The following is a 25,832-nucleotide window of genomic DNA, read 5'->3' on the forward strand; positions in this document are numbered from 1 at the left end:
GAAATCTTAATCCCTGCGGCACAGAACAGAGAACAAAATCCACTTCTGCACCGTGGAAAGCAGCCCTGTGCGAAGCTGTGCAAAGTGCCTCTGCCAAAAGACCAGGCAAGCATTTTTGGCTGTCACAGGTGAATAAACCACCTCCTCTGCAGCTTTTTTGGGTTTCTCCTGCATAATCCCCCATTGCCTGGGATGCACATGCCCTGGCTTAGCAAAAGCACGGTGGGTGCATCACCAGCAGAGCCAGAGAGCCCAAATCTCCTCCTCAGCGACCCGTGGACCATCCTTGCTGCCCAGCTACCTCCCTGCGTTTGGGCAAAAGGGCTTGTTCCTTACGTGCTGCTCAGGAGATTTCACTGGTGCACAAAGTGTGGAAGTCATTTCAGGTAGTCTGCTACCCTAACATGAGATGAATCACACCCTAAAAATGCCTCATTAGTTTAAATGGAGATGCCTATTCAGCTAATTTCAGGTAAGAAAATTTTCCAAAGCTCTCTCTAAACACCTACTTCTAAGTGTAATTTCCAAATGAAAATTACATCCTTTAAAATAGTCATTATTTCACAGTACCCCTTGAATTTTTATTGAAAAAAAAATTACCCATGACTCTGCTTCCTAAATGCAAATCTGATTACAAGCCATCATGATCACTGAGAAACACACAGATAGCAGCGACCGCTCTCAGATGCCACTGAACAGTCATTGCCAGTTTATTTTGGGAAGAAAAGAACCCCAGCGACAACAACAAAAGTCTGCCATCTTAACAGAAAACAACTACACCCTGAGAATTTCACAGCCTTTTTGAAGGTAGAATTTCAACACATGCATTATCCAGGCCAGTTTTCTCCTTTTTGATTTAATATACTCAGGCCAGGTTAATCTGGATTTGGGTTATCTGTTAGTCTGGGTGCCCAAAAGATTAAGGTAGTAAAGCAGTTCTACAGATGCCTGCTTTACTGACTGATTAATCTGCAGGATTTGATTTTTTCCCCCCTTCTCTCAATGCAAATGCAGTTTGATTTGGATTATGTAGGTCACAGTGCTACGCTCCCCTTTCCCTCAGATGACACGCACATGCACAATGCTGCTGTTTCACCACCCGAAACACAACTGGATGCTGTTGTGCTCGCTGTTATATCTCAAGATTTTCACTTCTGCAGCTGTGCTGCGACTCTTTCAAATGAAAAAAAGCTGTCCAAGTGCTCAGTGTTTGCCAATCTGGTCCGACAATCCAGATCAGCTCTGTCATTATGTTTCTTTCTTTAGAAAAAACAAAAAAAAAGGGCATTTTCCCAGTAGCATCCTATTTAGATGTCCCCAAGCAGCTGAATGCTGCCTCTAAAGGACCACTTTTGTAGGTAAGAAGCCCATAACTACTCACCCCTCTTTAAGACTGTCAATATCTATTAAAAGTTGGATTATGATCACTGATTGTGTCCTACCCAGATGCAGCAGCCTTTGGATGCAGCAGCCTTTGGATGCAGCAACTGTGAGCTCTCTACATGCTTTTGCGAACCAGCACAAAACCTGCGTTACGTTCAGTAGCTACTAAGCCAGGAAAGCTCCACTTTACATCTTGAAACTAGCAGATGAATAATTTATAGCTGAGAATTCTGTACCAGTAAACGAGAGAACGACAAAGCCTCATCTTTTTCCAGCAGCGGTTGCTGATCTGACTCGCAGCACCGACAGCAGCTCAGCAGTGCTGCTCAGGCGGCTCACTGCTTGCCATGCTTTGTGTAAATTACTGCGCTCTCAGCTCACCACCCCATTTCACGTGAAGTTCAGGCCTGAAAGCAGAAGAAACTCAGTATTCTTCAGGGTTTTTTCCACTCCTTAGGAGTTGCTGAAACTATCCTAAAGGCAAAGGGGACACTTCCTACTCAGCCACACATGGATTTTCCTTACTACAAAAAGCACTCCTGCAGTGCCTTCAGCATCTGTGCAATATTCTATAACTGTGGTAAACCTACATTAAATTCAGTACATGACACACACACATTCCATTTTTGCTAGCTGGGCATACAGGGATCACCTCAAATAATAATAAAATAACAATAATAAAAAATTAACGACTCTATATGAAATTCCTATACTTATTTCAAAAGAAAAACAACAAACCAACCAAACAAAAACACACCACACATTTCTGGTTTGCAGAGCAGAGAATGACAAATATTACAATCATTCCACAGCGGACTGCAATTAAGGTATCTCATAACAGAACTGACCGATTTCTAGGAATCAAGGAACAGGTTCTGGGCGTATGCCTCCTCTAAAATAACTGAGGTCGTAAAGTGTGCTATTAAAGTGTTCAGGTCCTTAATGATCCCTCGTTAAACTGGTGCCAAATATGCAAAGCTGGGCCAAGTTATATGCTCTGGCTGTTTTATAAAGATGCCTTGACCCACTTACCACGAGTTTTATACATTTGCTGACAAGATCCGAGATGAAAGCCCACTGAACTGAGTGCTCGCTTCCTACTGCATGTGGAGGAGCGGGGAGAGAAGCAAGCAGCAACGTGTGCATGGCTACAGTATACATACATGTACACATACACACACACACACACACACACCCATCTATATATACCTATATCTATCTATATATACACACATACACACAGAAGAAGCTGGGGGATCGCTGCTAAAAGCTCCTCATTAAATACTTCCTATCTCATATGATTAGCTGTATATATGGGAGCCCCAGGGTTGGAGGGATGAGTATATAGAGGGTGAGTATGATTTTCCTGTCACAAATAAATGGCACTTTTGCTTAGAAAAGTTTTAGTATTTAGTTTGTCATGCAAACAAGAAGGGTTTAATTTTAACACCCCCATGTATATGCTCCATGATTAATGAGAAGGAAACTAATTCATGCAAAAATTATGAACATGACCATCACGTGTGGCACCAGATAAACCCAAATTATTTGAAATGCAGTGAAATCCTTAATTTGTCTAAGTAGTGCAGCTGCTGGATTCAGCAGCTGTCTGGTGAGAGGGTGAGGGCAGCTCTCCCACTGCAGACACACCATGCCCCTGGCAGTGCATGCTGTATTGAACTGTGTGATGCAGGGGGAGAGGGAGGGAGGGAGGAAAAGCTGAGGGAGATTAAAAAAAAACACAGTAGTAACAGAAAACATTACAGCACCTTTAAATGCAGTGGCAACCGCTCCAGCACTGAAACAGGGGTAGGAATCTCCTATGGCATCTCTCACTCTCAGCAACTAAATATATGCCTAATATTTAATTAAAAGACATTTCTCTGGGACTGGATTACCAATGCATACTGGCAGTTGAGCACTATGCAGAGAGCTGACTTTCATAGAAAAGATTTGCACACCATTGCATTACTGGCTTAGGTTAACAGAGTTAAACTACATCACTTTCATTGATCAAACAGACCATTTCCTTCAGCTTATCCGTACTGGCAACTATGACTGCAAGATTTTGTGCCAAATCATTAATGAGATGAGTGTGATAATTTTAATATAGGACAAGGCCTTCTCAAACCACAGAAATGTCTTTATATTATCATTTTAATACCTAGGGGATTATGTTGACCCTAGATCAGGACTAAAACACCAAAGGATGAACAAGAGTGGAGAAGACTCCCTTGCGATGAGTGACTTCCACTGAATCCACCAGGAGGATTAGCTGTCTCCCACCACTACTGGTATTAATTTGGGAGGTGGGAGAAATGGAAGGCAAAGTGGTTTGTTGCTCATGAAAACAAATGGGAAAAAGAAAAAAAAAAAGACAAAGACAGAGACATGTGTGTGTTTCTTCCCTCTCCTGAGAAACCCAAATCCTGGACCTAAACTTCAAAAACCTGGAGCAACTAAAGCCACCGGCAGTTACACTGGAATACATATTCCATTACCTAGTAATGTGGGATACATAAGCACTGGTGCTTCTTTGTATATAGCAAGTGAGAGAAATATACTACAATCTCAAATGGAAAACAGTATTTGCAAATAACCTCCCCAAAACTTCTCCCTTTGGGACCCTCCAAAACGTGCATCAAGATGCAAAAGCACCTAATACTAAGTTCCTAAATTCACAGTTGGACACTTAGCACTGTACCCCATTCTCCCCACTAAAGAACAACCCATGCTGATTTTCCAAGTCATCCTGTGCATGTAGAAGGCCTTTTATTTAGGAGTGTTTACCCAGCAAATTCATGGTTAATGAAATGCACGTGACCGAGAGCCTCTCATTACACTTCCAGAAATGCCTTTTATTTACCTTCTTTTCTGACAAGTCATGATCCAGCTCATCTTCAGAATCATCCTCGCTCTGCTGCTGTTGTTGCTGCTCCTGCATGTCCTTCATTTTAATCAGCAGCTCTGCCTTCGGTGCAGATGTGCTGTAGTAAGTGGAATTGGTTGTCAGGGAGATGGCAGATGGCGCATTCTGCTCCTCTTTCCTGGTAAAAAGTCAAAACTTTCATTAACTGCCTTGACACCTAATTGTGAAAAGAAAGGGCCATCATTTCACCAAGCAAGCAGGAGGTTCAACAGAAAGCCATTACCTATGGAAATAGGATAAATAAATACTGGCTGTGAAAGAAATCTGTGTGAACTCGGCACATGCCCACCAAAAGCTAAACCTGAAGCAGTACAGAACAACTTTCACCATTACAACAAGTGAAATGGATCTAAGATATCTCAGCTGGAAACACAATGTAAAGTTACAGCTTACTAAGCAGTGCGAAGACCTCAGTGCCACAGAGAGTACACTTTCAGACCGCCAAATGCGGGATGCTACACCATAAGTATTTATCTTTTTGACCACGGAATTACACATGAGCTTCCTGAGAAGGCTACAACTTCATTTGATAACTCATCAAGAAAACAAAAGACCCACAGAACATCGCCATGAATGAAATTTAATGGAATTTAAATATTTTCTTATTTTGTTCTTATTCACTTCCAGGAAATGTCTCATACCTACTTCAAGTTATCTTTGTAAATTTTCATGTCATAAAAAAGGCTAAAATATTGTTCCTTCTCTATCCAGTTACTAGACTGGATGATCTTGGTAAAATACTTAATCGCTATAAAATGAGAGAAGTTAATTACTCCTTAAGTTCTCCCACCAATAGTTTTCAACCAGGTCTCGGGAAACTTTTCATACCGTACAACACAGTTCTTTTTCTGTCATTAGTGGTATCACTAGAATAGTGCTAATGAAAGCCTTAGAAAAGTCCCAAACCTCAACAATAGGAAGATCTTCACCTCCAGCCCCCAAGGAAAACTGACACACTTTAGGCAGCAGCTTACAAGGAACCACTGGCCTACAGAAAGCAATACTCACTTCTCCTCTGAAATCTTTGGAGAAGGAACTTTTGGCAGAAGCTTCCTGCGCTGCTGAGCTTCTTCTAGGAGGTGTTCATCTTTGGGGAATATCCCAACCATCAGATCCATTGTTGTCTTTATTTTGACATTAGGATCTAGTATGTCTGCTAGAGATTTATCTCTTCCCACGATCTCTCTGGCAAGTTCCTCTGACTTCCAGTCTTCAAGGGTCTTCTCTTTGGCCTTGACGTAGCTGACTGCTGGTGTGGCAGCACTGCTGTCCTTCAAGTTGCTCCCAGGTTCCTCAGCTGGTTGAGGCTCGGCTGGTTTGGTTCTGACTTCTGGCTCTGGCTCCACACCTTGCCTGGTGTAAGCACAGAATCGGGAATAGGATTGCTCAGAAGTGCTGAGTGTTTTAATCTGGTCCTTTTCCAAACCGCTGGGTAGAGCAGGAGGCTCCATCGTACTGACAAGACTTTGCCGACTCTCCTTCTCTGCATTGCTCTCAGAATGAACTATCTTGATGGGAACCATTTTCACTGTAGTATTGTTGTCTATAATCTTTTCAATTCTGGAAAATAAGGAAAATTCATCTTTAGAAATGGAATCACATTACACCTCAGTTCTTACCCGCAAACCAGAAGGGAAGCCCAAATATCAAAAAAGGGTAGCTAAGAGATCTCAAACCCTAAATCTCCATGGTTTTCTTCCTGCCTACATATTTTAAGTAGTGTTAGTTCATTTGTAAATAACTGTAACACCTGCCTTGCACGATACTCATAGTACAGGACTTCTGCTTCTTTCCATGAATGTGAGGGTCCAGTCTCAGCAGCCAGGCCCCAGATTTGAGCCAGTGCTGCTGAAGAACCTTGTACTCCTTTGCTACCACACATATGGAGGAAAACATGCCTCAAACTCAACCTCAGCCTCACACAGATCCAAGAGTGGCCTCAGCTTCTGGCCTGAGAAGCAACTTGGCTGCCTGGAGGGTGTGATGCCCTCACATCAATCCCCAGCTCTTCCAAGGGAAGAGACAACAGAGCAGATGGAAGCATCCTGCAGGCTACGTCTTTGCTAAGCTACAAGAACAACAAATAATCACACATGGAAAACCTGGAAATCAGTCAAATGTTAATTACATGATTTAAAAAAAAAATCCATATCTGTAAAATTTCAGTCAAGATACAGAAGTTTAATAAAACAGATTCCAGCATAGCGTCCTAGTTTTCTACTAAAAGGACAAAAAACATCCACTGAAGAGGATAACACACAACTATACAAATATACACACAAAGGATACTCCTTGTAAGGGAAGCTTATAGAAAAAAATATGTATTGCATAGCACAGAGGGCTACCTTGACATTCAGTAAGGCAAGCTATTTAAAGAGGAGGCTAACTTAGATTTTTGAATTGGACAATAACATGTTAAATAACACTACTGAAACATCTGTAGTGTATGTAAACCATGTAAGAAACTGAAGCCTAGTTTGGTGGTTCTGAGTCTGCAGAAAGTTTAAAATTATTGTCATAATGTGGGTTTGGAAACTCTACAGCAAGTAAAGGAACATTGCCTACTAGCTAAAATGTCTGGTTTCATTTGGCTGGGTTGCTTGCCGCCTTTCAGATAAGTGACCAAGACGCACCATAGCTCTCTTCCTCTAACTGTGGGTGTGTCACTTGCCTTAAAAATAAACGTATACTTTATAGCGCTGTACTTTTCTTTCACAGGGAATAGCAAAATCTGTTTGACTTCATATTTTTTCAGAAGTTGCATCTTATATTTTAAAGGTATATTTGCTTCTGAATGAATGTGTGGCCTCCCAGTAGGTATTTACTTCCTCAAGTGCTTTGCGGACACGCTTTGGCATACCAATCCAACTTTGGGGCAGGTTTTCCAGCCCATGCTGAGCCCCTCCACTCCCATTTGGTCAGTGTATTTCATTCAAGGCAACTATCATTTTAAAGTGCTCACTCCTGTGTCCCTGCTCAACCCCACTGCCCTATCTGCAGACATGGCTCTCCTGGCTGCAGTAGAGCTGCCAGCCACTGATCCCAATCCTTTCTTTTGTTTGCTTTTAAATAAAGCCTACACTTTCTGTACTCCACCAGACTGGGAAGACGAACACATTTCTGAATTTGGGTGAAGATGAACGTGTAAGTGTGTGTGGGACAACTGGAAGAGAAGTGAGCTGACTGCAATTCGTTACCTAAATCGCCTGGCATCTGTCTGGAGACTGAGTACATTCCTCTTTGCCTATTAAGAGATTTTTCAGATACTTAGGGCATCATCAAGTCAACTGATTTCAGTCAGAGCAAAGACACTTCGACACCAAGTGCTTCAGAAATTCTGTTTCTGCAACTGCTGTCCTCCTGATTTCTGAAGGTTTTCCATTTGTGGAACTGCAGCATGAAGTTTTGATTTGCAGCAACTCTGCCTGTAGCCAGTACAAAGCTTTACTCCAACCACAAGCACAGTCACTCCTTGACCTGAGTGTATGTTTACTAGAAATCTATTGATGCACATCTACTGATGCACTCTTTTTATCTTTATTATTACTAAACATTCATCTGGGTTCTGCACACCACCAGCATTTCCCCACACTACACTGTCCTACCTAAAAGGAAACCCTACACACTCACTCAGTTTATCCTGCGGATAAACGAGACAGCTTTCTTAAAGAAGAGCACACAGCCACATGCTGACACCATCAAACATCAGCTGCCCACAGTGAGCAAACTGGCATATCCAAAAGCTCGTATTGCAAGGAGCCAATACAAGTAAGAAGCCAAATCTAATTAACTGCATATTAAGATAAATCTCCTTGACACGTTTATCTCATATGAAATAAATACCATATAGTAAATACCATATAGAAGGTTCAGAGGTATGACCTGCATGCCTTTTCTTTTTTGCCATACCTTTTTTATACAGTAATGCAATTATTAACCAAGGACAATACATTGTGCACCAACAAAAGCTGTCTCGGCTTAAGAATTTTAAATGTTAACAAAAGATTTTCAGGGCAAGTGTATTATCATTCAGACATGGGCATATAATTAGGCACACCTCCACGCTCATTAAAGCTTTGTAAAAAGGAAGGACAAATACAATTAGCTTTCTTTGCATCCTTAGTACTTATTCATAAAGTGATACGTTAAGGAAGCCAAGGCAATACATTAAGGAAGTCATTACTGTCATCTACCTTTGCACACAGATGCTAGGGTTCACATGGCATGTTGCACTTTTCATAGTAAACTGTGTTATTATTTCATGTTTAAAACACTGCAAGATGAAATAACATTATTTTTTCCTCTGGTTACAAGAGGAAAAACATCAAGGCACGTTTAGGAAAAAAAGTGATTCATGTTTTCTATGTCATAAGGCACACTGGAAAATAGCACAATCGACTCTATCCAACCATTTACATTACAGCAGAGAAAAGCTATCCCAACTACTTTTGCTCAGAGAGGCAACCTCTGCATCCATTCAGCTCGGAGGTTTTGTTTTCTTGCTTTAACCATGAATTATAGTGCTGAAGGATTTATGAAAACTAAGATTCCTGAGCTTCCTAGAAGAGTTTGTTATCCTGTAGAAAAATAACCTTTTATGATGTTAGCAGCATACGACAGACATAACAATCAATAATTTCACTCAGTTCGTCTAATTCTGAGTTTATCTAGCCTGGGAAAGGACTGACTTTCTGATTTGTATTCGTATACAGACTTGGGTGGGGGAAGTGATGATAGGGAATCTTCTGATTTTGCCCAGACTTAACAGTGGAAAATTCATTTGAATCCACCCCTTTCATTTGCGACTAACTACCAGCTGTAACACCTGAGCAGCGTCAGTCAACTGAAAGAAACCACAGACCAGTTGAAGGACCTTAATGGTACCAATTGGAACTTCACACAAGTCTCAGGTCTCTTTAGGACATGCTGGGATGGCTTGTGCTTAATGAAACCAAAGGATGTGCTTTTAGTAAAGAAAATGAACAGGCAACCATTAGTAAGGTCTAACTGGGCAAAAAGCGTTAATACAATAGCAAAGGAGTTACATCGAGTACCTGGCTGGGTTCTCATCCTGTACAGACACAGGAGGTTTATCAGTGAGCTTCTGCGGTGCAAACTGAGGAGAGGGGGACCTTGACGTCTCCATGGCAGGTTTTTGCAGATACCGATACTTGGAAGATAATATGGACTCAGACCTAAGCTGTGTCTTTTCTTCTAAGTGCTGACAACCATTCTCCGTGGAGGATGCTTGCTGAGGATTAGCACTCTTCAGTTTTCCATTGAAAGCTGCAGGACTCTGACAGAGAGAGGAGCGACTGGCAAATATTTCGGCGGAGCTAGGGGATGAGGACGGAAAGGGCCGGCTGGGTGCTACCAGCAGAGATTCAGAGGAGGTGCCGAGTGAGGGCGCAGAATTATCCGGTCGCCTGTATTTATCTCTTTTAGGCGGAGGCGGCCTTTGAGGAGCAGGTCCACGCTTCTTGTTCAGCAGCACCGGCTCTACCCTATGGTTTTCCTCTCCCTTGCCTCGGGACAGACAGGAGTGGTTCTCGTTCAAGCTGTGCGGCTCTGAGCAGGGGAGATCAGGCAGGCTGCAATCCTTGCTCTGCTCGTTCACGTTTTCCTGAGAATACCGGTAATCACTAGGCAACGTCCCGGACCTCCCCCGGCTCTCGTGAGGCAGGACTGTAGGCTCTCGCGCATGAAAAGGTCTGACAGATGCCTTCCACTTGTGGCCTAAATTCTGGTCCAGCTGATCCCTCTTCTCCCGTGGGTTTTCCCTCAGGGCTCCAGTGTCAGCTTGCCTAGAGAGAAGAACACATTGTTAGCGCGCTGCTGATTTCTTTCCTTCGGTGCAAGGCCACCACACCAATCTAGGGAGCTTGAACACTGAGATCACATCCAACATTTGACACCAACTCCTCCAATCTCTGGTAACTGTATGGCACAAAAACATCCTCTCACATACAGGCACACGCACTGTACCTAATCTAACGTGATCAGGCAAAGCATAATGTCAGGCTAAATTAGGGTATGGAGCGCCACAGGATGCAACACAGCCTTGGGGTAACCCGAGGTCCTGCAACGCACATGGCACAGCTACATGCACAGCACATCTCGAGCACTCATGTGTGTGGCACAGCCAAACGTGCAAACGGTGGTAGAAAATAAGACTGTCTCGAGAAGAGGAATCCTATTCTCTTCCTGTTTCAGAGTCAGTAACAAAGTGTGGAAAACAAGTTTCTTCTCTATGTGCAAAATTGATATTTTGGTGTCATTTCAAATGTGAACTGAATACCGTGACTTTCATTACAAATCCAGAGGTTGCGTTTTTGAGCAACTGGTGAAAAATGACATGAAGTGCAAACAAAATGTTTGCCAAACCTTAAAAAAAAAAAAACCAAAAAAAACCCCAAAAACCTGGGAAAGGGAAAATGAACATTTCCTGAAAAAAAGGCAGAAAAGGGAATTTAGAAAGGGTAGTATTTTCCAGTCAGGCTTATTTTAAACTTGAGCTTCTTTTGCCCCATCAGCAGAAATGACAAAGGCCAAAAACGCCTTATCTTAGACAGAAATATTTTGGGGGTTATTCCAATTTTACACTCTCTGCTTCTCTAGCCAGGAACCAGGCTTTTGCAGCTCCAGGCTTGTGCTTTACCACAAGACTTGTGCTCACCAAATAAAGACAAATTGGGAAAGAAACAGAAGGCAGAAAAACCAAACAAAAGTACCTCTGGAGCCCTGAGAGGAGACAGGTTTGCTCTCTGCTTAAAGGAGGCTGAAGAGACACTGTGAGCTTAGAAAAGAAGCTGCAACAGAGAAGTAAAATGCTTCAGGGAGTTAAGATAATTCATGCTACTGACAGTGCTGGTATCTGTATTTTGAAATAGAAATCCTGTAGAGATGCACTGCCCAAGCTTTCTTTTGAGGGGACTGTGAAAGAGACATCTTTACCAGTCTGTTTGTAAAGTAAGGTGAACTTGCATTTTCAACGCCAACAGCTTATTAACTTACTGTACCAGTTTGAGAGTAAGTCTATAGGCAGTTAACATCGGTGTGCAGGAAAGTGAAATTAGAGATAAAAGCACATAAAATAAGTAATAGGCTAAAATCCATCATAAATTTAAGAAGAAAAAGCAATTTAGAGCAATGACACACTGCACTGTTATCTTAATTAAAACAAGTATTTAAACTGAAGTGTTGTGGAAGACAAATGATTAGATGTGGGTTCTACTTTCACACCTGTACAATCAAATCACATTAAAAAAATACTATTTCTTAGCCCTTGGATCTGTGATGTTTTAGCACTTACAGAAAAATTTCTTAAACAGTTCTGGACATTGTCATTAAACTGCTTGATGTATGGAATTTAAATTATTAAATTATTTATCTAAATTATTTAAATTTATTTAATAATTATACTTCACACTGATTTTTACATGTCAGTAATAAAATAGCATTGCACTTTGAAGAGAGACGGCTTTTTCACAATTTAATTCCCGAACAGTCACATACACAACCTCTTTCTCATGTGAAGTGTTGAATTTTAAAATTCAATTTTAAGAGGTAAATTTCCAATTAAACATGAATGAGGAGCTGAATATTGTTTAAACTTGGATCTCTTCATATTGCTGGTAACTAAGAACAGCTGGTTCAGACAACTTCAAGTCGCCTGACAAATTTGGAGTCGATTCTGTTTTACAAAGCAGCATTTACTGACTCCTACTTTAACATGTGACGTAGGACAGTTTTGTTAAGTAAAATGATGTAAGGCCAGAAAGATCAATGCTATTCAGATTTGGTTACAGGGCACCTCTAGAGTCAGCTGGTTTTCCCTAGTGAGTTCAATGCAAGCAGAACCAGGCCTGTAAACAGTTCCACTAATTGTAATGGAAATATTTACCAAATGAAGACTGCAGGCCTTAAGTACAAACTACTGCGTTTAAATCAGCATTTTTCATTGTCTAGATAACCCACAAAGTGGAGAATTTTCTCCTAGTTAACCTGTGCCGAAAACCTCTTCAGACCTCTCTGTTCATCTTCACATACAGAAGCCATAGCATAAGACAGTAACAGCTGCGCTCAGGGGCATGGAGGAATCAAGGGCACGGCACAAAAGGTCACAAAGACATATATTTCATGCACTACCTCAGCCAGTTTGCAAAGTACACACTGAACTCCCCATGCATATCAGCAGTGGGTGTGCTGGTGGAAGCAAACAGGACAGAGCACACCACCCATCCGACACCTTTAGACACCCAAAGCATGTAACCAAATTTGTTTAGTGTTACCCTGGCTCAGAAGCAATGAATGCTTTAGTAGTCCTGTAACCTTCCAAAACAGAGTAAATGGAAATAATCACAGCAAGAGAAATTTAGAGATGCTACCTTTGCAAACATGGAGATCAAATTCAGAGATTACAGATGTGCCTTCATACAGCTTCCACAAAATTAATCAAACATTCTGCAGTGCCACAGAAAACGGATCTGGGGAGAGGTGGCTTCATTCAACACTGAGTCTAGTTTGCATTCAGTGTGAGTGGGTCCTCATGCAAAACATGCTTATCACGTAATTTTGGAGAGATTTGAGCTTACTGTTCAGAAAGGAGGAAAAGAAAGCAAGCTTCAAGCCCCAGGAGAACACAGTGGCAAGAACCTGCAAAGGTGTTACATTATTATCAGTACCAAGAAGTCCACACTAAGCTACTTTAAATCTGTCGGTGCTTCATGTAACAATATGCCCAAAATACAGCTGCTTTGGAAAAGAAAATTATACATGGATAACATACCACTGAAAGAAACTCATCATTTATAACCTAACATCACACAGTGAGACCAAACAGTCATCTGAAAACATGACAAGTGACTTAATTACCGCTTTCATTCTAGATAACAAACCAGTCGTGATCAAAAATGTTAAACCCTGACCTATCTTCAAACCCAAAGCTCCCCCATCCCCACGATCCAATGCCAAAACTGTCCAAAGGCAAGAGCCTTCCTGATGCAAAAGAATCTGGAGAGCTCGCACACGTTCCCCATCCCTGGCACACGATGACATTACAGCTCTGACTGTCAGACCACTTACATCGCTTACCTAACCTGAACTGCAGGGGAAGTGTTATCAGCAGACTCATGCTGTTCATACAAAGTGCTATTCAGAAAGGGTGAGTCTAGTACAGGAGGCTAACATGAGCCTTTTCTACTCTACCTGGTTTTGGCATTTTGGCATTTGAAGGTATAGGAGCCTTCATATCTAAATGGTGAGGGGCAGAAACCCAAAATATGCTTTTAACTAAAATAAGAAGGAATTGCTTCATTACAAAAACCAGTCCTCTATCCTCTCATGAACCTGTCATTTAGAAGAGGGCTCAGCTCTCCCAGAGGAGGTCTGTGTGGACAGAAAAGGGGCTGTGCACTCGTTGGTGAGTTGAGATCAGGAGGAGCTCTGCACTGTGGCTTGCACCTCCCACATAATGGCCACAGCCACCAAACACACCACCACTGCTTATCACTGTGGGGGTGGAAATGTCTATCTCCATAATGGCACTAAGTATTTGCTACCCAGATGGACCAGTACATCTCTCTATTTCCTTCTGGCTCCATTAGCTTAGGGGACACAGGCTCACGACTGAAAAGTAAAGGCCAAGTAAACACTAAGGTGGGGAAAAGCCAGAGCCACTTCCCCAGTCTGGACACCCCCAGGCCCCCAGCAATAACACATCAGGCTACTCTAACAAACCAGAGACAGGTAACAGTAACGTGAGCTATTACATGCAACTTAAACCATGAGGATATCGATAGAGATATATATACATACATACATATATATATATATATATACACACACACACACAAACACACACGTTAATATGAACCTGCCAGTGGAGTCAATGAGCAATTACCAAAATGAGTCATTACGTACAGATGACTATCAGAAGGATAACACTTTTGGTTGCCATAAAAAACAACCCCAAACCACTTCCTTCATTTGCCCCTGACTCAGGATTTGACTAAATCTGGGCAGAGAGGCAGAATGATCTGACTGAATGTCGTACCTCAACAAATGAAAGCCACTTCGATCACCTCAATGTGTCTGATTTTTATCTGTCTGATTTGCAGTTTCTGGAAAATGCTTCAGGCCAAGCCAAACAGTGCCACAAGACACTCCAACTTTAAAATCCCAGACAAGATAAGCTTGGCAAAAATGCATTAGCCAACACTTGAAAAACGCATCGTTTGTGAAAGACCTGACCTCTGTGCAAAAGTTTCACCACAAAACATAGGCATGGTTATGTAAGCAACGTGTCCTGCGCTAACCCACTGGCAAGAGAGAGCAAGCGGAGTGGCTGGTTCTGATTTAGCTTGAATTCCTTCACAAACACTACAAGCTACACTGGAAAAAGGCCTTCATACCCGAGTAAGACTCCTTTGTAAGAGCCCTCACCCTGTGATAACAAAAACCCCCTCGTAATCGAGGCCATGGTTTTGCAGTCCCTTTAAACTGCAGTCCCTTTAAACTGATCTAAATGCAGGTGTTTTGCCAAAAGAGGCAGTGTCTCCTTAGTCCACACTGATTTTGTCTTCCTGCTCTCTCCATTGTAATAGCAGTAGGAATTGTACAGCCTCACAGAAAATTGGATCAAGGAACAGACCTGGCTCAAAACAGGTAATTATGTGGCTAAAAGCAATTGTGAAGCACAGTCTTTGCTAAGGCCAAAACCATGTTTATAGGCAGAGCCATTGCCCATATGCTACTTTTTCAGCTGTGAACTTTATATGCTGAAACTATGTTTTCATTGTGTGTTTGCCTGGCACTTGGCACAGTGGGATCCAAAAACACTTCTGCAACAGTTCACAAATAAAGAGCAATTTCTTCTACCCAGTATAGCTCTGCTTGAGACTGCAACAGGATGCTACAAAGTTGAAAGAGGATGCACAGGGTAAGACTAAAATTCAGGAAAAAGTTTGAGGTCTAATACTACATTTTAATCCATACCGATACGGTCAATGCAATTTAGTAGAATCAGCTCACCCTAAAGTAGTCTCCACAAGCAAATCACGCATTATTTTCACTGACTAAGGGATCAGTTTAGCTACCCAAACATAGGTGTCTCATACCATTTCAGAAACCTTAAAGATTCAAAGGCCTCAGTTCACCCAAGAGGTGGCAGCTGGAAGCCAAGTGGGACATGCTGGGCTATCTCAGGTCTCACTAGACATCTGTGTTTAGACAAGTGAATCAAGCCTAAGATCTCTACAAATTATAACTTGAATAGCACTCCACTTGCATGCAGATATCTTTCCTCTATCAGGTATCTGAATCCCCATCTGACTCCCAGATGCTTTTTCTTTCAGAGGCTCCAGGACCCCAAAGGTGTTGAGACCCTCAAACTGGTTTTACCATTGCAATGCCAAGGAGACACTGACACTAGAACACCACAGTCCAAACCAGGGCACTTACATTACCAGTGGTCCATTTTTCTGGTGAGCTGGATCTGTTATCACTACTGAGTCAGTACAGCACGCACTGTCCACCATACAGTGACACATGAAGCATATTCCAAAGATGCCAAATGAGAACGTGGACTACAGACTACCCAGAAATCAAATGCACAGAATAAAGGACCCTCCAGAAAACAGATCATTTAATCACCACCATGATGACTGTCCCATAACGGTCACTCCAGGAAAAGGCACAGCACATAAGTGAGTACAGCTGTACACTGCCTTGGTCTGAAGAGACAGATGATGGCAACGAGCATCCCAGAAGCACTGCTGAAGCAAATGGTCTTCAAACCAAACCGTGTCTCAAGATGAAAAGAATAACGAATGCTGAATGATGAGAGAATGCCTGCACTCTCAAAAAAATAGGAAAAAAAGAAAGAGAGATGTCCTAATATACTTCAGAAGACAACTGAAGGTACCAAGCCAGCGAGATGATTTCACAAAGCATACCCCATGGCACATCACTGTTACACTACAACCCACTTATCGTGATGTGAGTCTTGGTTTTCCAATCCTGTCTCTGAATGCCTGTTACCATTTTCTGTGCCTTGATGGCAGTTATCTGTTTAGTCAGCCACACTAAATACAGCTTAGTTGTTGCTTCCAATGTGATAAAGCAAAATGTCACTCTAGCTTAACAACCCTTGCATTATCACCTGCCTTTATCACAGAATGAAACACGATAACAGACACTGCTCGTCAGTTTGTCGATCCCACCAGAATTTCTCTCCTGTCGTGCCTGCATGGCAACAGACACAGCAATGGGTTTTCATCCCACATTCTCTCTCTTTCTAAAACTGTTATCTCTCTCCCCATGAAAATCAGAAATACATTTAACGGAGCAACTCTGATTCTGCAGTAGCTAAGCAAAGATATGTTGATGGATGAAATGCAGGCCAGTCAGTCATGGGTAACACCACAATGCATAGGCCCACAATAAAAATCAAATCCGATTAAAATTAAATTTCTTACAAAAGCATAGGGGACCTTATGCAGAAGGGAAGAATCCTAGGGGAAACAGAAGAGGGAGGGATGATTTTCTTTCCTTAGTTCAGAAAATAAAAGCCCCTCCTCCATTCTGCTGCACATCAAAAATAAATGATAAAAATGTAATTTTTATGGCTGTATTCTTACTTACTTTATCTATTGCATGCATGTCCTAGCACACAAGGGACTGCCTGCATGGAATTAAAATTACTTTGCTCACTTAAGTCAACCAGTTAATATGTGTTCTGTACTTACACACTGAATTCAATCATCAGAATATCCCAACAGCATAACAAGAACCATCATGTTACACAAATGGCATCCATTGCAGAGACAAAAGACAATACTTTCTGACAGTGTTAACAAGGAAATCACACTCACATTAAAAAAAGCTCAAAGAAAAACAACTGATTTGTCACTATACTGGAACAAACCCTACATTTCAATTACCGCTCCTTTGATTTTTTTCTTTTAATATCTAGACTTATTTTTTTCTGATATGCTGTTGCTGTTTTCTTGTTGCTATCACTACTGAAAACAGCTGCTTGCAGCTGAACAAAAATTTGCTAACAGAACAGAAGCTATAAAACGAACCACTTTGTGAATAACAGCTGGGTCACCTGGCTTTCTCAGGCAGGTACCAAAATGAACACACAGATCATCTCTAAAGGAAAAAAAAAATCCTAAGCCAGTTATTTAAATTAATTAGCATGCATATGCAGACATTTCAATAGCCACCTTTTTGCTCAGAGCCGCACTCACCGCTTGCTTTGAATAGTCACATCCAATGCTCCTACACTCCCAGCTAGTATCTCCTGCTGCTGTGGAAAAGGTCTTGGTGCGAGCCTGCGCTCACAGCAACAGCCTTGCCAGGAAAACGACAGGATGAAACGCTCTCGCACCACCCCTAGCCCAGAGGAACCCCGAGCCTGGCACTCCGAGCCACAACAGCAGCACTGCAGCCCTCAGTCCAGAAAACAAATGTTTTCGAAAGGCACTGCCTTCTAATTCCAGTGCGCACGATGCCAACTGCGAAAACAAAAGCTGCTAAAAACGGCGCGCGTGTGCGAGCACATGCACACAGAGCATCTTAGCTGGAATTAACTCACGTTTCCCCCCTATTCTCCCAAGCCATCAGTGAACAGAGCAGTTGATTGCGCTAAACAAAATAAAATCCTGTACCAAGCATTGTATCCTTCCTGATTTGCTACTGTAGCTTCTGCTGAAAGGGACAGAAGACACAGCCTGTACTCAAAGACCTGGAGAACAAAAGAAATACTGTATGAATTAATACTGCAAATATCTGCTCAGAACCGACAGAAAAAAGGTAATCGAGGAGCGCACATCTAGCTGTTTCTCTCATACTTCAGGACTAAAGACAATTCAGTCTTACCTGGATTTACAGCTGTTTATCCATATTCACTGGATAAGCGAGCTCTGCATCCTTACAAATGTGCCAGCCAGCTCGAAAGCCTCGCAGAACTGAATCTGTCTCAACCTCTGCGTCTCATTTACTGTAACACAGAGGATTTTCAAAGCCATGCCTCACAACAGCTGGCTTGTTTTTGCCTGCTTCCTATGATTGACAAGTTCATACAAGCTCCGTCAACTTTAACCTTGATAAGTGAAGGCTTGGTCTGTATTGTACGTTACATCATCAGAAACTTCTGACCTCGGGGAAAAGATCTCAGAGACTTCAAAGCTTTTCCCTTCCCCTACCCCCACCCCCTGGATTTGGTTATTGAAAAAAAGAGATTTTAAAAGTCCTTTAATTTTTTAAGGGTTTTTCCTTGCATTTGATCCTATCACGATCCACATTTCTGCAACAACAGTTCTGCAAGTTTTAAATACCTAAAATGATTTTAAAAAGATCAGCATGTTACTATGCTGCTTTCCAAATAACATTAAAATAACCAAGTCTTTAATTTTAGAGGAGTCTTCATCAACAGCCCTCCAGCGTGAATTATTTTGCATGCGTTGTGTGCACAGGCGCTCTCTCTTGCAGGGGATTCTGCAGGGAAAGAACTCAATGCTTTCATGCTGCACGAGCAAATTACCACCCCCACACTCCATCTTTAGAAACCAAAGGCATCGCGGCCTTCATCAGAGCAAAGCTCAAGCTCCTTTCAATTCTTCTACAAGAACAAGTTAAAGACTTAATAGAGAAACCAAGGATAAGGCTTTAATATGTACTAACAGATCATTTTAAAGATGATCACTTTAAGAGGAAAACGTTATTTAAACTGCACATAAAAATCACATGCAGTGGTTAGATATTACGATACAGCACTGATATCCAGTTAATCTCCTCCTCTGAAGTTGTTCTATCTCCCAAAGCTGTCTATTGGATTTCAAGACAGAGAGAGAATGACTTCAAGAAAACTCATCTGTTTACTGAACACAACACAACTGGTTATCAGACTGTAGCAAGTCTGGTGGGCCCATGTGGAGAAATGGAAGTTACAGCTATTACATTACTTTTCAGCACAAAATTTTACTCACATTTCCTGCCATATACAGTCTCCTGCGTGACAGAAAACCATAATCCATGTTGCTTAAGGGCTTGTAGCAGAAGATGAACATTTTACACTGGCAAGCGTTTAGTACCAGAACACTGCGCAGCCACTCCATATATCAGAAATGTATGACCTGCTGCACTGTGGAGACAAATCAAGTCATCTGTTGCCAAAGATGCTTTTCATCAACTAACTAAGGGCCAAATAAAATCTACAATACATCAGCATAGGATGCTTTTATGAGTATAACCACTGGAGACTATATCTGATATTATCTCTCATCTTCCTACTCAACTGCTATCATTAAAATAGCCACAATAAGACAGCTGGATTTCCAGCAATGCAATGAAAACTCAGTCTTCAGATAGCTTTCATTCTAATCCTCTTTCCAGGGAAAGCAGTAAAACTAAACCAGAACACAAAATATGACTAATGCTTACAAAATTATCTCTGATTCTCTCTCCACAAACTTTTCTGTGTGCCGTCCCTCTCACCCACCCCCAATTTCACCACCTTCAGAATCACACCAAGGACGACTCCCAGCTTCTCAGGCTTAACACTTACCTTTGGGGGCAGGAGAGGAAACTTTCCATAAGAAGAAACTACACTGACACTTCCTTTTATCAGACCACGGTGGCCTCATATACCCCTAAGCTGTCACTGCGTGCACAGTAGAGAACAGATGTGCCAGCAGCAACGAAGTGAAAGGAACTTCATTCAATAGTAAGAAGCTGGAAGTAAGAAAAAAGTAAGGGGGGTGAGGTGAGGTAGTTACCTTAAAAGTTTAGAAACAGGGATTCAAAATTCACCTAACAAAGGTAGAGGGAGAAGCCACAGGTTGTGGGGAATGAGCAAATTGGATGGGAGAGAAACAGGGCTATGTTACTGTAAATGAAGCACAGACTTTGGAGACCATCCAGCACCCATTTAATGAGATCCAGCAGCTGCTGCTGAGCCAGAGCGGAGCATCACAGCGACCTCCAGGACATGCACAGGCTGGGCTGAGTGCTGCTAGGACAGCAGGGAATGGGAAGGCAGCGGGAGCAGCCTGCAAGGTTCAGCACTTTCTTTTAGCCACAACCAATCCTAGATCCCAAAATAAGGCATTTGGGATGCTCCTGAAGAACCACGCACCTCTCAGCTCAAGCAGCCTGAAAGTTTTAAAATGGACAACAGGAGGAAGAAAAAGACTACAAGTGGGACAATTTATCATGCAACTTCTGCCTTGATCCCGAGGTATGAGAAGAATCTGGTTCAAAACTCTGCTACTTGAAGAGCTATCCTGTGCCAGTGGCCATATGTATTTAGATTAATCATTCCTGAAAGATCAAGAATCCACACTGTGCTATTTCATTTTGAAAAGGGCATTTACATACATGAGAGGAATATTTTTAAAAGGAACAAGCCAGATGGCATAATGCTAACATGTGACAGAAGATACAATACAAGCAACTCGGAGAAAATGCATAACACCTACCAAAAACCCAGAGGATGACCCTTTTTCCTGCCCTCTCTCTGTGCTCTCCGAAGGCTGGATTAAACAGTAATTATCAGGACATCCACCAGAGAACTGAAGTCCTACCCAAATGAGGAAAATCCAAAACTATTCTACCACAACAGATGTATAAACACAATAGGGTTAAAAAAAAAAAAGACAACAAAAAAGACTGAGGAACAAATTCTTAAAAGTGTTAGGACAAAGAAAAAAGGGGAAAAAGGAAGTACTTTTTCAAATACAGGTACCTGCCAGCAGATTATAGGGCCAAAAGTACAATAGTAAGAACACAAAGAAAACAAGGCCACAGAAGAAAACTGACCTGGACTCCACATCTCCATCAGCTAAGAACAGCCTATGTGGGAATTATTCGCAGATGCTGTCCGCCGTTAAATGGGTAGTCCTGAGTTACCTGGAGTATATGGTAACCACCTGAAACTCCCCTAGGAAAGCGCTGAAATAGGAGCTGTGACACACAACTGCCCCTTCCTCTGATATCTGGGCAACTGCTCGAGCAAAGTGACACACGCAAGGTTTGGGGAGGGTGTTGAAGAGAGAGAAGGGAGCAAGAGAGCAAGAGTGGAAAAGATTTATTCATTATCAATCTGGAGAAGTTCAGAACCATAAACTTCACATCTAACTTAAGCAAACAGGTAGAAATGATATGAAGATATTCAGCAGCTGCTTGTTAAAATGACAAAGCATCATCTGGGCTCGTGCAGAAAAGCCATGTTTCAGATGTATTACTACTCTTAGGAGATCTGGATGACTGAGAATATTTGGATTTTTAGAAGTTTCTAAAAAAACCAAACAAACAACACAAACAAATAAAAACAAACAAGAAATCCTCACCAGAGCTCTTAATTTGACAACCATGGGACAAAGTCCTCACTTGCATTATCCCATGATTAACAGACCTGGCTAAATCTGGATGATTTACAAAAGGGGTGAAAAAGAAGGTAGCAACAGTTGCTGATGTGAGGAAGTTATTCAGAGTAAAAAAGACACAAGTTGAAGACTTCCCATCATAGAGTGACTGAGCCATAGAAAACCAGATGAAATTCAGATTTAATATGTATACAATGTATAACTGAAATAACTGCTATGCAGGAAGGACAAGCTGGATTTCACAGACTGTTCTATGAATGTATCATCTCTGTACTCCGCAGCAAAAAAAAAGACAGAAAAAAGTCAAGATAAAGGAAACTTTATGTTACTTTATGAATTTATTGTTGCAGTTCTCCCACTACTCCAATGGAAACATACCAGAATGTGGGAAGACACAGAAGAAAATAAGGATGGGCAAAGCCATACAACAGCTTTCACAGAGGAGACTGGCAGCCACTCCCATATGCAGAAGAGGTGCTTTCCCTCACAACACACCAGCACAAAAAGCTATGGATGTCAAAAGTCAATGTGTATCCAAAGCCAGTTAGACACTTCTCTGACAGAAAAATTCATCCCGGGCTGTTAACCACAAATCCTTAGGATTGTACCTCTTACAAGGGGCAAGTACACCCAGCAGCGTGGCTCCGTGTTTGCCTTGGTTTTGTTTTCTCCAAGCATCTGTTACTGTTCAGTCAGAGAAAGGACACCTGCTCAGGTAGACCTTTGGCCTGTGTTTGGAAGCATCAATTTCCATCACCTTCCTTCGTGTATCAGCGATTCAAGGTTACACTGTCTCAAAGTGTGGTATTTATTTAGCTGTTATTGGTCTGTCACATACACTACATACACTGGAAAGACACAGTGGTTCCTAGCAATGAAACCTGTACTAAATAATAGTGTTTACAGAAACCTAAGGCAGATGGAAGTTGACAGGGGACACCTAATACAAGATTAGATACTGCTGGACTCTCTCTCCTTCGCTGCCTCTATATGCATGGGAAGAGTCACAGAAGTGTTTTCCCAGCTTCAGGCAAAATGTAAGCTTTGAAACAGCCCAAGACTGTACTGCATCATCCATCAGTCCCTATGACACATACAGTGACATCACTGGCAAAAGTGGTCTGACAGATGCCTTAATAATCTACACCTCATGCTAAAGAAATGGTAATGTAAACAGAAAGGGCTTCAGCAGCTCATGGACTTGAAGTCCTTGTTAATAGCCAAGGGCCTGTGAGAATACACGTTGGCTCTTCTGCACTTCCTCCATATAACCACAAAGAGCTTCACACAGCTTGCTGGAAAGGCAAAAACTGCATTTTAAAATGTTTTATTTTATCATGTCTAACTTCACGCAAAAAGGCATTTTCACATGTAAATTCATTACCATTAGGAATTCAGCTATCTAAAGCATTACTTCAACAAAACTGGTATGTTCTGGCTATGTGAAAAGCATGCTTTCTTCTCCCTTTAACTGAATAATTAATCTTCTTCAAAAAAGGGCACTTAAGCCTTTATAATAGTCCTTATTACATTTAAATTGATTTTTTAAAGAGAACATTTTATAAGCTCTTAAATAAAATGAATGTAGAAATTGTTAGTACACTGCACATTACAGAAAAAAGTAAACATGCATATTTATAATTTATTTTCTACAAAATACTACTTGTCAGGTTATTCCATACTTAGCAAACCGATAGGAAATGTTTCTTTCCTTGAGAAGAATTTATGTGAAGAATTACAACAGCTGTATGTGAAGTGTAAAACAGAGAACTTCCACCTCTTTCCACCACAAACTACTGAAGCTTGTTAATATGTGCATGAAATGTTTGCCAAAGTAATTTTTCACTGATTTGTAAGGAAGCAGTTACACAAGATCACACTGTTTCTTCTCCAAGAGAAAAAGGCAAGAGGGTGAAATCATATTGTTTGTATAGCTCTGGTGATGTCTTAGAAAGTCCTACAGTGACTGAGACGCATTGATCTTGCAATAGTCATTCAGGAAAATCTTCTCAATTTGACTCTAGCAAGGTATATACACAGTAAATAAATAATGTAAGTTTAAAATCTGAATGTGACACAATGCCTGCAAGCACAGTTCTGCTTAACTATTTAAGCAAATGGCCCTTTTGCTTCATATAAAAAAAAAAACCACCCAACACTTCAAGTCTTGCATTTCAATACCTAAGTTCCCAGTTAAGCAGATACTACCACTGTATATTGCCATTACAATACCTTTTTTGACAGCACAGTAAAAACCTGAAAACATAGAACTTAAAATTATTTGAGTTATAAAAAAATGAGTAGTTCCTAAATTAGATATTGGAAATATTCTTATTTTCCTCTAATTTATACCATTTATCACTATAAACACGAGATTACATGAGAAACTAATTGGTCCAAACGTGTGAAGGGTATAGGTTTTTTTTCCCTCTGTGCTAGTTAGCCCGTAGAGATGTGTAGCCCCAGACACTAGAATAGTCACAAAACAGAACAAGCTAAGAGAAATAACCATCAAAACATGTATGTATACACACATGTATGTTTTACACGTGTGTATACAGATAGACACACACAAATATACAAATATGCTTGATATATATAGACATAGATAAACGGAGCATCACCTATTTATAAATTCTTTTCCATCTGACTCAATTCAGAAGACATAATTCACATTCCTGTGTTGCTGAAGGTTCTCCTTCTTCCTTGCACAATAATTTGCTGTTGCACCACCCAGTGAGCATGGAGGTTAGATATTGACCAGCTCTTGAAAAATCAGTTTCCTTATGAACTGCCTAATAATGAACTCAGGAACGTCTCTATAGGCTCTTGTTTCTGGTCTGTCAAAGCTTTATTAGAACATCAAACTTGGGTATTTAGGTCAACTTAGGCATTAGGAAATTACTTTTAATTTGGTTTTGTATGGTAAAGGCTGTTCCTTCGTCTTCAAGAGCTCAGATAGGAGCAGCTACTGAGGTATGGAAGAACTAAAAGCAACATCTTACAGCGTTTAGAGTTGAATCATGCTGTGGTCCCATATTCGACATGCACACGCTCTTGTACGCGACACCTATTAAACACTGAAAGATTTTTCTGCAACCTGTGATCTCATAAATCCTTTTTCACTTTTTGAAATTGCGTAATTTTCATAGACATTGCAGAAACAAATTAATAGAGATACAGTTCAAATGTTATTAGAAAGTAAGTAAGAGTGACGGCTGTGAACATCTCCAGTAGCTGGCCATCTGAAGAACTAGACCATAAAGCCCTATTCTTTTGATGCTGATCGACTTTCATGTGTGCCGTGTCACCCTGCAAGAAGCCACAGACTACAGGCCAGAGCACACTTGTTCATCTTTAACCTTTTGAAGGGCTACGTCGGTGTAGAAATTGTGGAGACTTCTGTAGGGAAGTTAATGACATAACCAGGGTATGTGATCTGACATATACAGAGAGACACATGTTGAAATAAGGATAGGCTTTACATCTGTAAAAAGCTACGCTTTTGTAACTAGTTTGAAATAGAAAGAGTAGCATTGCTACAAATAAAAAAGCATCCATTTTTGTTTTACAGATCGGCAAATTCATATAATGCTTTGGAGCAGTCCTGAAGTTAAGAACTCGCTTGGAATTAACATCAAGCCTCAGTATAAAAACATCCAGCTCATGTCAGGTGACTGTTTGCACGTCTGTAAGTCCGTAAGAAGAGTGGTTTGGTTCTTACATGAGAGATGATAATGGCTACTATGGACCCACTAACTTCTATTCCTATAAGAATAACACTCTGAGGTAATAAATACTGCAATTTGGAAGAACATGTTGTAGTTTTTCCAAAAAGGGAGATGAAACAACCTGAAATCATTGGAAGCACTCAGTAATCTCAGAGGGGAAAAATATAGCCCAAAGATGAAAGGAGTTCACAAATTATCCTCAACTTAAAAAACTCCCAACTTTCAGAAGTAATGTTAATTTAGGTTTTGCAACTGTGTGTTAAAAAAAGAGCACCAGAAATACTGCAGCAAAATGAACCAGCAGTAAAAAGCCCAGAAGAAAAAAAAAAAAGTTGCTTATCATGCACTTTTTGTTGTGTTTTTAACCATTTGCTGCTACAATACTCCAATCCATTTTCA

The 25,832-nt window shown here is 41.2% G+C and overlaps 1 protein-coding gene across 1 annotated transcript in view; it reads right to left on the minus strand.

Annotated features, from left to right (window-relative positions):
• Positions 1-25,832, minus strand: part of SHROOM2 (shroom family member 2) — a 39,688-nt gene that overhangs the window by 6,881 nt on the left and 6,975 nt on the right. The window contains exons 3-5 of the mRNA XM_010181960.1: positions 9,367-10,116; positions 5,321-5,872; positions 4,250-4,430 (exon numbers count right to left, since the gene is read on the minus strand). Of these exons, the coding sequence (XP_010180262.1) occupies positions 4,250-4,430; positions 5,321-5,872; positions 9,367-10,116 (1,483 nt within the window). The remainder of the gene's footprint in view (positions 1-4,249; positions 4,431-5,320; positions 5,873-9,366; positions 10,117-25,832) is intronic.

Source organism: Mesitornis unicolor, unplaced genomic scaffold, assembly GCF_000695765.1.
Source record: "Mesitornis unicolor isolate BGI_N332 unplaced genomic scaffold, ASM69576v1 scaffold27523, whole genome shotgun sequence".
NCBI classification, from domain to species: domain Eukaryota; kingdom Metazoa; phylum Chordata; class Aves; order Mesitornithiformes; family Mesitornithidae; genus Mesitornis; species Mesitornis unicolor.